Raw genomic sequence first — 13,358 nt, forward strand, 5'->3', positions numbered from 1 at the left:
TTTAAATAATTGTCGAAACTTAATAGTTTGATTATTACTTAATCAAATAGCGAAAATTGGGCATTACTTAATTATTAATACAGAATAATGCTTACCGTTCGTGTTTGCAAAACTAGAGTTATCCGAATTGTAGCTTACTATGTTTACTCTTATATATAAATGTGTAGAACATATTTGAACTGAGATTCCTTCCACCCCACATTTAAGTCAACTCGCCCTAAACCAGGAACCAAGAGTAACTGAATAAGAAGCATGGAAAAGTATCCTACATGGAGACGTTCCTGTTTCAACATATAAATACATACGATTTAAGACTTCATTTCATTTAACAATGAAGATAATTAAGTAAAGTATCTTTGTGCAATCTATCCGTGAGGAGTTGTGAAGTTCCTTCCTTGCCTGAGACCAGTTTTGATTATCATTTTAACGTGTCTCTTTTAGCCCCAATATTCTAGATACAAAATAATATCGTGAAATTATGGTGAACATTTCATTAATTATATAACTGGTTTCTTTTTGCAATACGCTATAGTAGGATAGATCAAGCAAATATCTAATGAATCTTGGAAAAGGAAGACGTTCGAAATAAAATTAGAATAATTCATTGTATTCCTTAAATGTAGTTTCACTACATAAATAAAAAATAGCTACATTGTCAATGATGTGCATGGCAATAATTTATACAGACACTGGATATGTTCAACGAATTAGACAATTTATCAATTAAATGCAGATAAAATGTGCTTTAACAATTGCAAAAATGACGACAGTTTTATCTTTCATTTAATTAAATCCCTTGATGTCAGACCCAATAAAAGTTCAATAAAGGAACCCAAAACTAAAAATAAATTCAAGATTTCCCTACAACTCTAAAGACAGTTGTTCATTTGAATGTAACCCATTTAGGCCTACTCTAAGAAGCATAATTTACTGATGCTGATAAATGTATAAGTGTTTATGCCAAGTGTAACTATTCATTCAATAAGACACCACTAATGTTTCTCGGTTTGCATGAGACTCCCTCTGAAGATCTGCTCTTACTGAAAGATAGGCTTAAAGCACTCAACATATTTAGTGGGAAGAAACACAGCCAAGAAAAAAAAGACAGCCATCACCAGGCTGTTCGAGATGTACACATTCTCCTACTCAACCTTCGACCTCGTTAGAAGACTTCCCATCAAGTCCATCCAGCACAACACTCCTGAGCAACACCAGCATGGGCCGCCCTCAGCCATTGAGACCAGCCTTCCGAAAGAGACAGATGTTTGAGGCGATTAACGGGCTGTCACACTTATCAGGATGTACGACAACAGCTGAGGATGGATAAGTTCGCATAGCACGGGATCAAGAAGGACGTGCGAGAGTGGGCCATGATGTGTGCCTTGCCAAACAAGCATGGTCAGCCGGCAAACAGAATAAAGCGCGAGACTTTCCACAACTCAAACCACGATTTGGACATATCCATGTCGATGTTGTGGATCCTCTTCTGCAGTCAGGAGATGCCAGATACCTTCTGACAATCATCTACCGCTCCACAAGATGGCCCGAAGCAACCTCCATGGCGAAGCTACAGCCAGTGCCTGTGCGGAAAACCTGCTCTCAAGTTGGATCAGCAGCTTCGGAGTTCCTGATGACATCAACTACCAACCGCGACCTGGTCTTCCTGTGAGCCTAACTGGTTCGCCTGATGGGAACGTCGCTCCACAGCACAACCATGTACAACCCCATGGCCAACGGCATGGTAGGAAGAACCCATGGCTCGCTGAAGGCCGCCCTAATAGCCAGCTGCACAGATGAAAATTGGATTTCGCAATTGCCCTAAGGCCTGCTCGGCCTCCAAATCACTCTTAGGCTAACGGTAAAGCATCCCCAGCAGAGAAGTTCTACGGCGAGATGTTAATTGTGCCCGTAAAATATTTCCCCACGGACGCAGCTGATGAAAACACACCAATCCCAAGACTTCGGGTAATCACAGAGAAGTTCCCGCCCTGCCTGAGAACCTTCTCTGACAGAACAAAGCACTTCAAGCCAAGAGGCCTTGATACCCATGGCCATGTCTTCGTGAGAAACAACACCCAATGTGCCTCCTTAACATGACTTTACTAAGGGCAGTATCGCATCGTCGATTGGGTTTCTATTTATATGCTAAAACCTGCTTTCCTGATGAACAATGAAAATGCCAACGAAGAAAAAAGCAAACGCCCTAATGTGCTTCCCCAAAACAAGATGTCACCCGAACACTGTCACAGACAGCAGCTACCAACAGTCTAACACCCCCGGGCACTATGCCAGCGGTGGCATCTTGTCAGGCAACACGAACAATTCGGCAGCCGATACCACCACCAACCATAAATCTAAATAACCAGGGATTGTCTCCAGCTTCCACAAATTTCAAGATTAGGGGCCACAGCTCAAATGTCATCATCCAATCATTATTTTGTAAATAATTACTGTCTTGGTGGGGAGGGGGAGTATTTGTAAATACATTGTCTTTCCTAATATTTAAGAACTAATTTCATGTTTTGCCCAAGTTATTTTTATACCAACATTAACTACAGGGTTTTTATGTACATTCCCATATACAGAATTCTCCAGCCTTCTCACTGATCTATCTATCATTTATGTCCATGAGGAGGGCAAAAGTGACAACAACTGTCAAGCTCCTAACGACCTAAGCACGATGAAGTCACAGGTGTTAGGCTAGGCCCTTACCAGGAAATGGTTGTCAGTTATGGAATAACCTGTATCCAAAAGGATATGTTGTCTAAATGTATGGCCATTATAAGAAATGACCTCGCATACATTTCTTCCATCATCATCCCTGGCTGGGATAGGTGGAGAAGATACCTCAATACAAAACTCCCCAGTAAAGAAGTTGTCAGTTTTGAGGCTAACCCGCATCTAACATCCAGTCCAGCACTAACACAACAACTGCTATATCCAAATGGAGGGGAAGAGAGAAGAAAGGCTAGACTTTATCTCTCCTTGTAGACTAACGTTGCACCCACCATCCTAGACGAGATGCTTCTTGTCCCGTGAGGGAGCTACCACAGGACCAAAGATAAGGTTATTGAGGGACCTGAGGGCAAACTCTTGTAGGTAGTGGGGAGTGGAGGTAGTCTGTCACTCCACAATCGTGCCTCCAGAGCGCGCGCCACTGACAGGTTCTTCCTGAAGGTTTGGGCAAATCTGATATACTACCTGATTTCATGCACTCAAACCAGAATGAGCCTTCTGTCCCCTCGTTGGATTAGCACGTCTGGTTGTGCTAGAGCCAGAGCAAAACCAAGGTCCTTGGATATCTTCTTTACGCTTTCACATGGGAAAAGTCTCAGGAGCTCCGCATACGGCTTGAGTTCTCATGGTAGAGTTGTTGTTTCTTCAAAGGACAAAAGCAAGTAATTCTGATACCCCTGATCACTTCTTGTGAAAAAGAGACTGAGAAGGGCTTGAATCTGGAGTAGTAAATGACTAGATTCTGGATCTTGGTCACAAACTCTAGATCAAAGGAGAAAAACGACCTTCCTTTACTATAGGGCACACAAAGGTTGTGCGGTACGCCTATTCGCAATGCCAAGGCTTAGGCCCGTGAAGAGTCTTGAGGGTCAGATCCTTATCCGATGCCCACTTCCTTGGCTCATACAGGATCCATCAAAATGACTTGAGGGCACGAATGACATACAAAAAGGGGCTTAAAGTTCCTGGAAAAGGAACACTGTTCAAACCTCCTCCTGAGGATCGAGTTCTTCCGTCCAAGAAATGGTTAAAGGCTGAAAGACACCATTCAACTACTGAGATTGCAAGGAGCTTCCCCCAACGAAGGTAAATAAGAAGAACCCCAATCACTGCCAGAGATATTCTGATCAGAAAGGTATACCTTCGACTAGGCCAATGCTATCACAATAAATGGTTAGTTTTCCCAGTACCATAAAAAGGAACACTAGCATACAGTATAAAGATACCAGCTGGCATATGGAACTTGGGAGCCACTAGGGGTATAATGAGGACCAATGTTGTTAACAGTCTGTTGTGTAATCAGTAAATCAGATATGACAAAATGGCATCATGTCAAAAGAAAAAAACTTGCTTAGGTTTACATTTTTGTACTTGTGGTAAAGCCACACTCGCGAGGGATAGAACAGCAATAGACATGCTGCTTGACTGGAACTAGCAAAACAACTTTTAAGGATAACTTTTTTTTTCATTATATTTGCTTAGGGAGTAGTTAGACTCATACAATTTTCACAAATATTGCAAGCGTTTATTCATAACTGTAACTAATACAAATAACTTCATTTACTGGCCAGGTTAGACTAGGTGCTTAGGTTATCTTAAAATAGGGAAGCTCAGGATGGGTCACTAGGTCGTGGGTCAGTTGAACTATAAGGTACAGGGGGTGAAGTACTACAAGGAGTAAATAAGTGTGGTGTCTAGGTTTGGTTGGGGAGGAATGTGAGTACTAGCACATGGGTAAATATTTACCAATGGATTTCGAGTCGATACGGGACAGTAGAATACTGTATGTGATACTGTACTTCAATGCCAAACAGGAGTTTGCTATAAGAAATGGATGAGTGTTGGCCTTTTTGGTGGATTTCACTGTATAATTAATGGGTGCTGGGGCATAATGACTTATATAATTAAAAAAATTTTACCACCAGTACCATTGTCCAAGTCCACTGTTTATTTTGGGTGACTAATGGTCGATTTCTGTGCATTTATCGTTCGTGATCGCTGGTGGGAGCTTTTCTGTTTTTTATATAAAATAATCATTATCTAGCACTTTTTAAAGCAATTGCATCCAAGTATTAATGTATAAGTTTCTGGATACTGTATTATAACAGTCATTCCTTGACAATGAATGGGAAGTAAATCAGTTTTCGTTTGCTGATGATAATGTACTGATTACAGACGCGGAAGAGAAGCTTGGCCGATTAGTGACAGAATTTGGAAGGGTGTGTGAGAGAAGGAAGTTGAGAGTTAATGTGGGTAAGAGTAAGGTTATGAGATGTACGAGAAGGGAAGGAGGTGCAAGGTTGAATGTCATGTTGAATGGAGAGTTACTTGAGGAGGTGGATCAGTTTAATTACTTGGGGTCTGTTGTTGCAGCAAATGGTGGAGTGGAAGCAGATGTACGTCAGAGAGTGAATGAAGGATGCAAAGTGTTGGGGCCAGTTAAGGGAGTAGTACAGTAAATAATAGAGGGTTGGGCATGAATGTAAAGAGAGTTCTATATGAGAAAGTGATTGTACCAACCATGATGTATGGATCGGAGTTGTGGGGAATGAAAGTGATGGAGACACAGAAATTGAATGTGTTTGAGATGAAGTGTCTAAGGAGTATGGCTGGTGTATCTTGAGTAGATAGGGTTAGGAACGAAGTAGTGAAGGTGAGAACGGGTGTAAATAATGAGTTAGCAGGTAGAGTGGTTATGAATGTGTTGAGGTGGTTTGGCCATGTTGAGAGAATGAAAAATGGCTGTTTGCTAAAGAAGGTGATGAATGCAAGAGTTGATGGGAGAAGCACAAGAGGAAGGCCAAGGTTTGGGTGGATGGAAGGAGTGAAGAAAGCTTTGGGTGGATGGATGAAGTGAAGAAAGCTTTGGGTGATAGGGGAATAGATGTGAGAGAGGCAAGAGAGCGTACTAGAAATAGGAATGAATGGCGAGCGACTGTGACGCAGTTCCGGTAGGCCTTGCTGCTTCCTCCGGTGCCTAAGATGACCGCGGAGGTAGCAGCAGTAGGGGATTCAGCGTTATGAAGCTTCATCCGACTGTACTTACAGCTGTTTTCTCTGGCCCTGTGTCACACGGAAAAGCCCTGTGCCCAGCAGAATCTATAAGATTTGTTCATTGTATACATTCTCGAGTATTTAGGGTAGGCCTATCAATATGGCATAAACTGGGATGTTAAATCCAAGGTATCATTAGACCGCATAACTGTATCATAGGATTCCATAACTATCAACTATAAAAGTTTTCAAGTTCGTTATTATATAAAGGTTACAATCAGTCCTTCGGATGTAACACGGAACAGCATATTTGAAAGTTCTAGGATATAATTAGAGAGGATAGTTGGCTAATTAGAATTTAAACTTTATACAAAAAAAGAATTACAGACACCACACGAAGGAAAAACTCTCCAGCCTGATAATGCTATAGTCTTACACTAGGCCTAATGGCAAGTCCGGATTTTAATAAACAGACTATCGCTTGAACTTACCTCATTAGCTAAGTTTAGGGTACAGCCGCACTATATATATGTAGCACTAATACCATAAAACTAACAAATAAAACTATGAATTGATAATTTTGAACTTCAACGCGAACCCACTACTAGACTTTACGATCCTTGTACTGAAACTGGAAGTATTTTTTGTTGACATTAAAAGGACAGACTGCATAAAATGCCTAGACCTCGTATACAATTCTTAATTGGCTGTACTAGGGTAACCATTTTTCAAGAACTATTTGAATTAGAATATTTGGAATTTGATGACATTAATCTAACACAAATGGCTCTAAATTATTATCATGATTATTTAGTTTCTAAAGCAAGTCATTAAAATAAATTTTAAAATTGCACAGGGCTAACATGCAGGTTTCTTAATAAAAGTAAATGGCAGGATTAATACAATCATTACAAATCGTTAATAATTCATTGCTTGCATCAACTGAAAAGTATATGCAGTGGTACGGAATTTCCAGAGTTATCTTTCTTCCATTCCTATGTTAGATCATAGAATTACTTCACTGCAACACCTCTGTGAGATTTAATTTGATCTATGGAATTAATTTGGGTCATTTGATTCGGTTTTAGGAAAGGAAACTTGGAAGTTGAATAGCAAAAGATGCTGTAAAAAAAAAAATGAAAATGTCTAGGCCTACTATCCTGGTTCCTTATTGCTCACTCCGCAAAATAAGTTTGCGGACACTATCTCTTTATAGATAAATGCAAAGCTTCTAAGCTTATTCTTATTATTAAGTTTATTTCACCTGTACCTTAAATAAATTAATATCATAATGAGATTCTCAAACTTTACTTTTATTCCCTTCTACCTTGAAATTAGATAGGATAACACCTTGCTATCATCAGTTAAGTGAGTTGCACTTACTCTTCTTATTTCCTACCGTTATCCCTACATTAAGGGGTCGGTTGCCTAATGTGCTTTCTTCAATGCATTCTATCAAATGCAACCCCTTTCACCAAATATTTTCTCACCATATCATCCCTCACTTATATATATATATATATATATATATATATATATATATATATATATATATATATATATAGTATATATATATATATATATATATATATATATATATATATATATATATATATATATATATATATATATATATATATATATACTAGTAACATTTTCGCTTCTGGCAAGCTTAAGTTTAAGGATGAAGAGGACAGCAAGAAGACTTCGGATCATTTTACATATTTATTCCAAACCAACGTTTCGGGAATCCATTTCCATCATCAGGGCTACATAAAACATGAAATTATGTTTACATTAGAAATTAATTATACATTTTTGCTTAAAATTGCTTTGGTATAAAAAATATTAAAAAACGGTTAAAAGAATCAAAATACAAAAACCTAGACGGTATATAAAAACATGTGGCTAACAGAGGTCCTTTACAATTATGATGATAAAAACATTTGTGATCAAAATGGAATAAAAAATATACATATATGTAAATGAATGGTCGAACTTACTGTCAAGAGATGTGGCTGAAAACTATTGGAATATTTGAGAAAATTCTTGAAGAAAATGCTTTAACTACGAACAAAAAAAACAGATCAACAAGGGATGATAGGTAATGGCAGTTAGGCAATATGTAATGGTGTGGAGGTGGTTTGATTATTTAAGGAAGGGGACAGTTTCTTTATATAGAGAGATTCCAAGAGAAGGAGCGAAAGGCAATCGGATGTTTGGGAAAGAATTTCGAAATGGTTGTATTGTATATGAGTTTTACATGAGTTTGAATGATTTCTTATAGAGGAAAATTCTTGGGATTTTAATACGGAACCAGTGCGATGACTGACACCCCTATGGGAATCGATGCGGACCTTCAGTAATCGTCGGGTAGACCCGATATAGTTTCCAAAATTACATTTTGGACAAGTATACTTGTAAACAACGAAGGACCGCATCAACTCCGGGAGGGTGTCTTTGAACCTGAAAAGTTTGCCAATATTTAAAGGGTTTTTTAATATAAACTTAAAATTCACATATGGGTACAGAGCTCGTTTCTGAAAAGAGCATTTTTAACATAAGGCAATGATACATACATTAGTTTTTTGGGAACTTCAGGACATTTATATTTAGGCTGAAAAATACCATTAAGAAATTTATTAACAATTTTGTCATAGAGGTGTGAAGGATAACAATTGTATGTAAAATATGTTTTTAAAAATGAAATTTCTTTATGAAAATTATGCCAGTCCGAACATAAGGAATATGCTCTAAATAAAAGGGTTTGAATAGAGTTAATCTTGAATGATTTCGAACAACTGCTAAAAAAATTAAGACCCAAACCAGTGTATGTCTCTTTTCTAAAAATACCTGTAAGAAATCCTCTATTTGAACGTGAAATATTTATGTCAAGGAATGGCAACTGGTTATCTTTTTCTATTTCCATGGTAAACTTAATGTTTGGGTGAATTCTATTTACATATTCTAAAAACTTGTCAGCATGGGATTTTTCTCTAAATAGCAAAAAAGTGTCGTCAACGTATCTCTTATAGAAACTAGGACGAAATGCTTCCGGACATTGTCCAAGGTATACTTCCTCCAAGTGGCACATGAATATATTGGCAAATGTAGGACCCAAGGGCGACCCCATTGCCATTCCATCAACCTGTTTGAATAATTTGGTATTAAAAACAAAATGAATATCTATTACTGAAAGTTCAAGGAGTTTTCTGAAACTGTTTGAATCAAAGCCGTTGAATAAGGTATTTTCGGTAGGAAAAAGTTGGTTGAGTATAATTTCTATTGTTTCATGAAGGGGCACGTTAGTAAACAAAGATTCTACATCCAAGCTAACCATAATTGAGTTACTATCTTGTTCAAGTATTTCGGGAATGAACTTGGCAGAGTTTTGAAGAGTAAATTGATTATTGGTTAAATGACTAAGGAGAGGAACTAGGAATTTGGCTAAGTGATAATTTGGCGAGTTATAAGCTGCTAAAATAGGCCTGAGGGGTACATTAGTCTTATGGACCTTAGGAAGTCCATACAGAACACTAAAAGAAGATCCTGAACTATATAATGATTGATAAGACTGTTCGGACAACATACCTTTATCTTTGAGTAGTTTTAATGTGCGGTTTATTTTATCTTCAACTTTAAAAATTAGGCTATATTGGAGATCACCAACTTCTAAAAATTTACTGGAATCTGATAAAACATTATTCATTTTCTGGATATAGTCACTGTGGTTAAGAATAACAACGCCTTTACCTTTATCTGGTCTGCAAATAACAATATTCCTGTTTTGTGAGAGTTTCTTGAGCACTGTAAAATCATCTTGTTTAAAAAAGGGAAACCAATTGGTGGCTTTCAAAGAGGAAAACACCCTATGGGCAATATCATGAATTGACTGTTGGGTTTCTTCTAAGTTAATATGTGCAGGAAGATTTCGAATGCAGTGAAAAAACCGTTCAAATGGTAGAAAAAATTGATAAAAGTTTGGTTTAAAATTTGGAAGGCAAAAATCAAGTCCTAAGGAAAGTAAAAATTCTTCTTTTTTAGACAGAACGTAGTCAGAGTAATTAAAAACAACATCCTTAGGAGAAAGGAATCTTGGCAGACTAATACCTAATTTTAAAAGTTTACGTTTATGAACCTCTTATATTTAGGGTATATTGTTTAATATTTCTACTTAAAAGTGATTTAACATAAAAACCATCGAGCGGGGACAAAGTGTTGTAAAATGAATGTGACAGGGAGGACACTGAGCCTTTCAATCTATTGATAGATTTGGATTTAAAATCAATTTCAATGTCTAAGAGGGACTGAGTAGCAGTTCTATAAAAATCAGAGTTATATAGTGAAGATCTATATAATTTAAACTTGATGAAATTAGGCACAATATTACTCATCTTACTCAAGTTCCCAAAAAACTAATGTATGTATCATTGCCTTATGTTAAAAATGCTCTTTTCAGAAACGAGCTCTGTACCCATATGTGAATTTTAAGTTTATATTAAAAAAACCCTTTAAATATTGGCAAACTTTTCAGGTTCAAAGACACCCTCCCGGAGTTGATGCGGTCCTTCGTTGTTTACAAGTATACTTGTCCAAAATGTAATTTTGGAAACTATATCGGGTCTACCCGACGATTACTGAAGGTCCGCATCGATTCCCATAGGGGTGTCAGTCATCGCACTGGTTCCGTATTAAAATCCCAAGAATTTTCCTCTATAAGAAATCATTCAAACTCATGTAAAACTCATATACAATACAACCATTTCGAAATTCTTTCCCAAACATCCGATTGCCTTTCGCTCCTTCTCTTGGAATCTCTCTATATAAAGAAACTGTCCCCTTCCTTAAATAATCAAACCACCTCCACACCATTACATATTGCCTAACTGCCATTACCTATCATCCCTTGTTGATCTGTTTTTTTTGTTCGTAGTTAAAGCATTTTCTTCAAGAATTTTCTCAAATATTCCAATAGTTTTCAGCCACATCTCTTGACAGTAAGTTCGACCATTCATTTACATATATGTATATTTTTTATTCCATTTTGATCACAAATGTTTTTATCATCATAATTGTAAAGGACCTCTGTTAGCCACATGTTTTTATATACCGTCTAGGTTTTTGTATTTTGATTCTTTTAACCGTTTTTTAATATTTTTTATACCAAAGCAATTTTAAGCAAAAATGTATAATTAATTTCTAATGTAAACATAATTTCATGTTTTATGTAGCCCTGATGATGGAAATGGATTCCCGAAACGTTGGTTTGGAATAAATATGTAAAATGATCCGAAGTCTTCTTGCTGTCCTCTTCATCCTTATATATATATATATATATATATACATATATATATATATATACATACATATATATATATATATATATAACTGGGTAATCTCATAATTCAAATTCCCATAGAATAACTTTGGCATAGCCCACACAATATATCAAAATTCTGGTTATCAACTGTCAGAGGTATTCAACTTTAGTTTAATCTCATGTAAAACACTTATATTGTAAAATATAAAATATATATAGGCTACTGGTAGATAGATCAATTGAAAGAGTTGTATATAGTGGAAATGAATTCCACAGTATTTGTAAGGTTTGGTGTCCAAGTGATGCGTTTTCTTAGTAGGTGTATAAAGCTGTTAGTGTTGTGAAAGTTTTCTGCCCAGCATTCATCCTAAATTTAACATTTAAAGCATGAATGGTGTCTATTTTTCTATCACTTGATGTAGGCCTATTTCAGTTTTTTATTTTTCTTTGGAATAATTTGGCCCTAGGACCAAGTAACTATAGAGGGAAGCTTTGAAATTGCACTATGAAATTGGGATTGAACAACGATATGAAAAATAACAGACATGAACGGAGTCGAAGTAAAAGGCTAATAAGTGGCTGCAACTTGGTAGGGAGTCTCCGAAAGATGCTTCAAAGAGCCTGTAATGCTTACAGTCTACCACATGAGGTGCGCTAACGGCATTACCAACGTGCGGGAGTGTCTGTGTAGGAACAAAGGTTTGTGTGTTGGCTACATACATATATTCAATACACACACACACACATATATATATATATATATATGTGTGTGTGTGTGTGTGTATATATATATATATATATATGTATATCTATATATATATATATATGTATATCTATATATATATATATATATATAAGGATGAAAATCAACACAATATCGTGTTCAAATAGAAATAAATTTCTACATCATACTTGGGATCGAACCCTAGCCCCTTCAGAAAAAAAGGCCAGGTGGCTTCCAACCATGTCACCAGAGGCTTTATATATATATATATATATATGTATATATATATATATATATATATAATGAAAAGAGCAATGATAACCGTACCTGCATTTTTATGTTCCGACAAATTGAGAGCTGCACTACAGAATGCCTCTCTGTCAAAACACTCCTATACTCCTACGATCACTCTGAATGGATAATTGTATGACAGCATTTTCTGTATGCTTTGACCAGGTGTTCTTTATTGGCAGTCAGCATTTCTCTTTAGCCTTGCTAACGAGTCGTAGATTTACCCTCTTAAACTACTGAGCCTTCGTAAAAATATGAGAGAGAGAGAGAGAGAGAGAGAGAGAGAGAGAGAGAGAGAGCTAGTAGATTTCCCCTCTTAACCTACTGAGCCTTCGTAAAAATATGAGAGAGAGAGAGAGAGAGAGAGAGAGAGAGAGGCACATGGCATATGCCTATATGAGTTCAAATATGAGAGAGAGAGAGAGAGAGAGAGAGAGAGAGGGGGGGGGGGCATGACATATGCCTATATGAGTTCAAATATGAGAGAGAGAGAGAGAGAGAGAGAGAGAGAGAGAGGGGGGGGGGGCATGACATATGCCTATATGAGTTCAAATATGAGAGAGAGAGAGAGAGAGAGAGAGAGAGAGAGAGAGGGGGGGGGGCATGACATATGCCTATATGAGTTCAAATATGAGAGAGAGAGAGAGAGAGAGAGAGAGAGAGAGAGGAGAGGGCATGACATATGCCTATATGAGTTCAAATATGAGAGAGAGAGAGAGAGAGAGAGAGAGAGATGCGCATGGCATATGCCTATGTGAGTTCAAATATGAGAGAGAGAGAGAGAGAGAGAGAGAGAGAGAGAGAGCATGACATATGCCTATATGAGTTCAAATATGAGAGAGAGAGAGAGAGAGAGAGAGAGAGAGATGCGCATGGCATATGCCTATGTGAGTTCAAATATGAGAGAGAGAGAGAGAGAGAGAGAGGGGGGGGGATGGCATATGCCTATATGAGTTTGAATACGGAAAATGGTATGTGGATCAAGTGTTTAATATTTAAGTCATAAGGGAGATTTGAAAATAGAGGGAAACACTACGTGTACCATAGAGACAAGATTCAGAAGAATGAGGGTATTAAAGATGTGTATTAGGCCTATAGATTTTGTTTTTAAGTGCTATTGGCATAAGCTACGAAAGTACGACTACAAGAACATGGAAAAGAAAAGAGTTGACGTAGAAGTGGATATGATTGCAAAAGTGAACAGATTACAGCTTTGTACTTTCTTCAGCTTTCAAAATAATAAACAAGTGGTCATTCTTACTGTAGTGCAATATTTTAGCAATATTCTATAAA

The 13,358-nt window shown here is 37.2% G+C and overlaps 1 protein-coding gene across 2 annotated transcripts in view; it reads right to left on the bottom strand.

Annotated features, from left to right (window-relative positions):
• LOC137634565 (alpha-(1,3)-fucosyltransferase C-like) overlaps positions 1–12,171 on the bottom strand; it is a 53,937-nt gene extending 41,766 nt beyond the window's left edge. The window contains exon 1 of one of the 2 annotated variants that reach the window (XM_068367020.1): positions 12,102–12,171. In XM_068367020.1, the coding sequence (XP_068223121.1) occupies positions 12,102–12,107 (6 nt within the window). In that variant the 5' untranslated portion in view covers positions 12,108–12,171. The remainder of the gene's footprint in view (positions 1–12,101) is intronic. The other variant, XM_068367019.1, reaches the window with a different exon arrangement.
• Between the last annotated feature and the right edge of the window lie 1,187 nt (positions 12,172–13,358).

The sequence above is a fragment of the Palaemon carinicauda genome, chromosome 44, assembly GCF_036898095.1.
Source record: "Palaemon carinicauda isolate YSFRI2023 chromosome 44, ASM3689809v2, whole genome shotgun sequence".
Taxonomy (NCBI): Eukaryota; Metazoa; Arthropoda; class Malacostraca; order Decapoda; family Palaemonidae; genus Palaemon; species Palaemon carinicauda.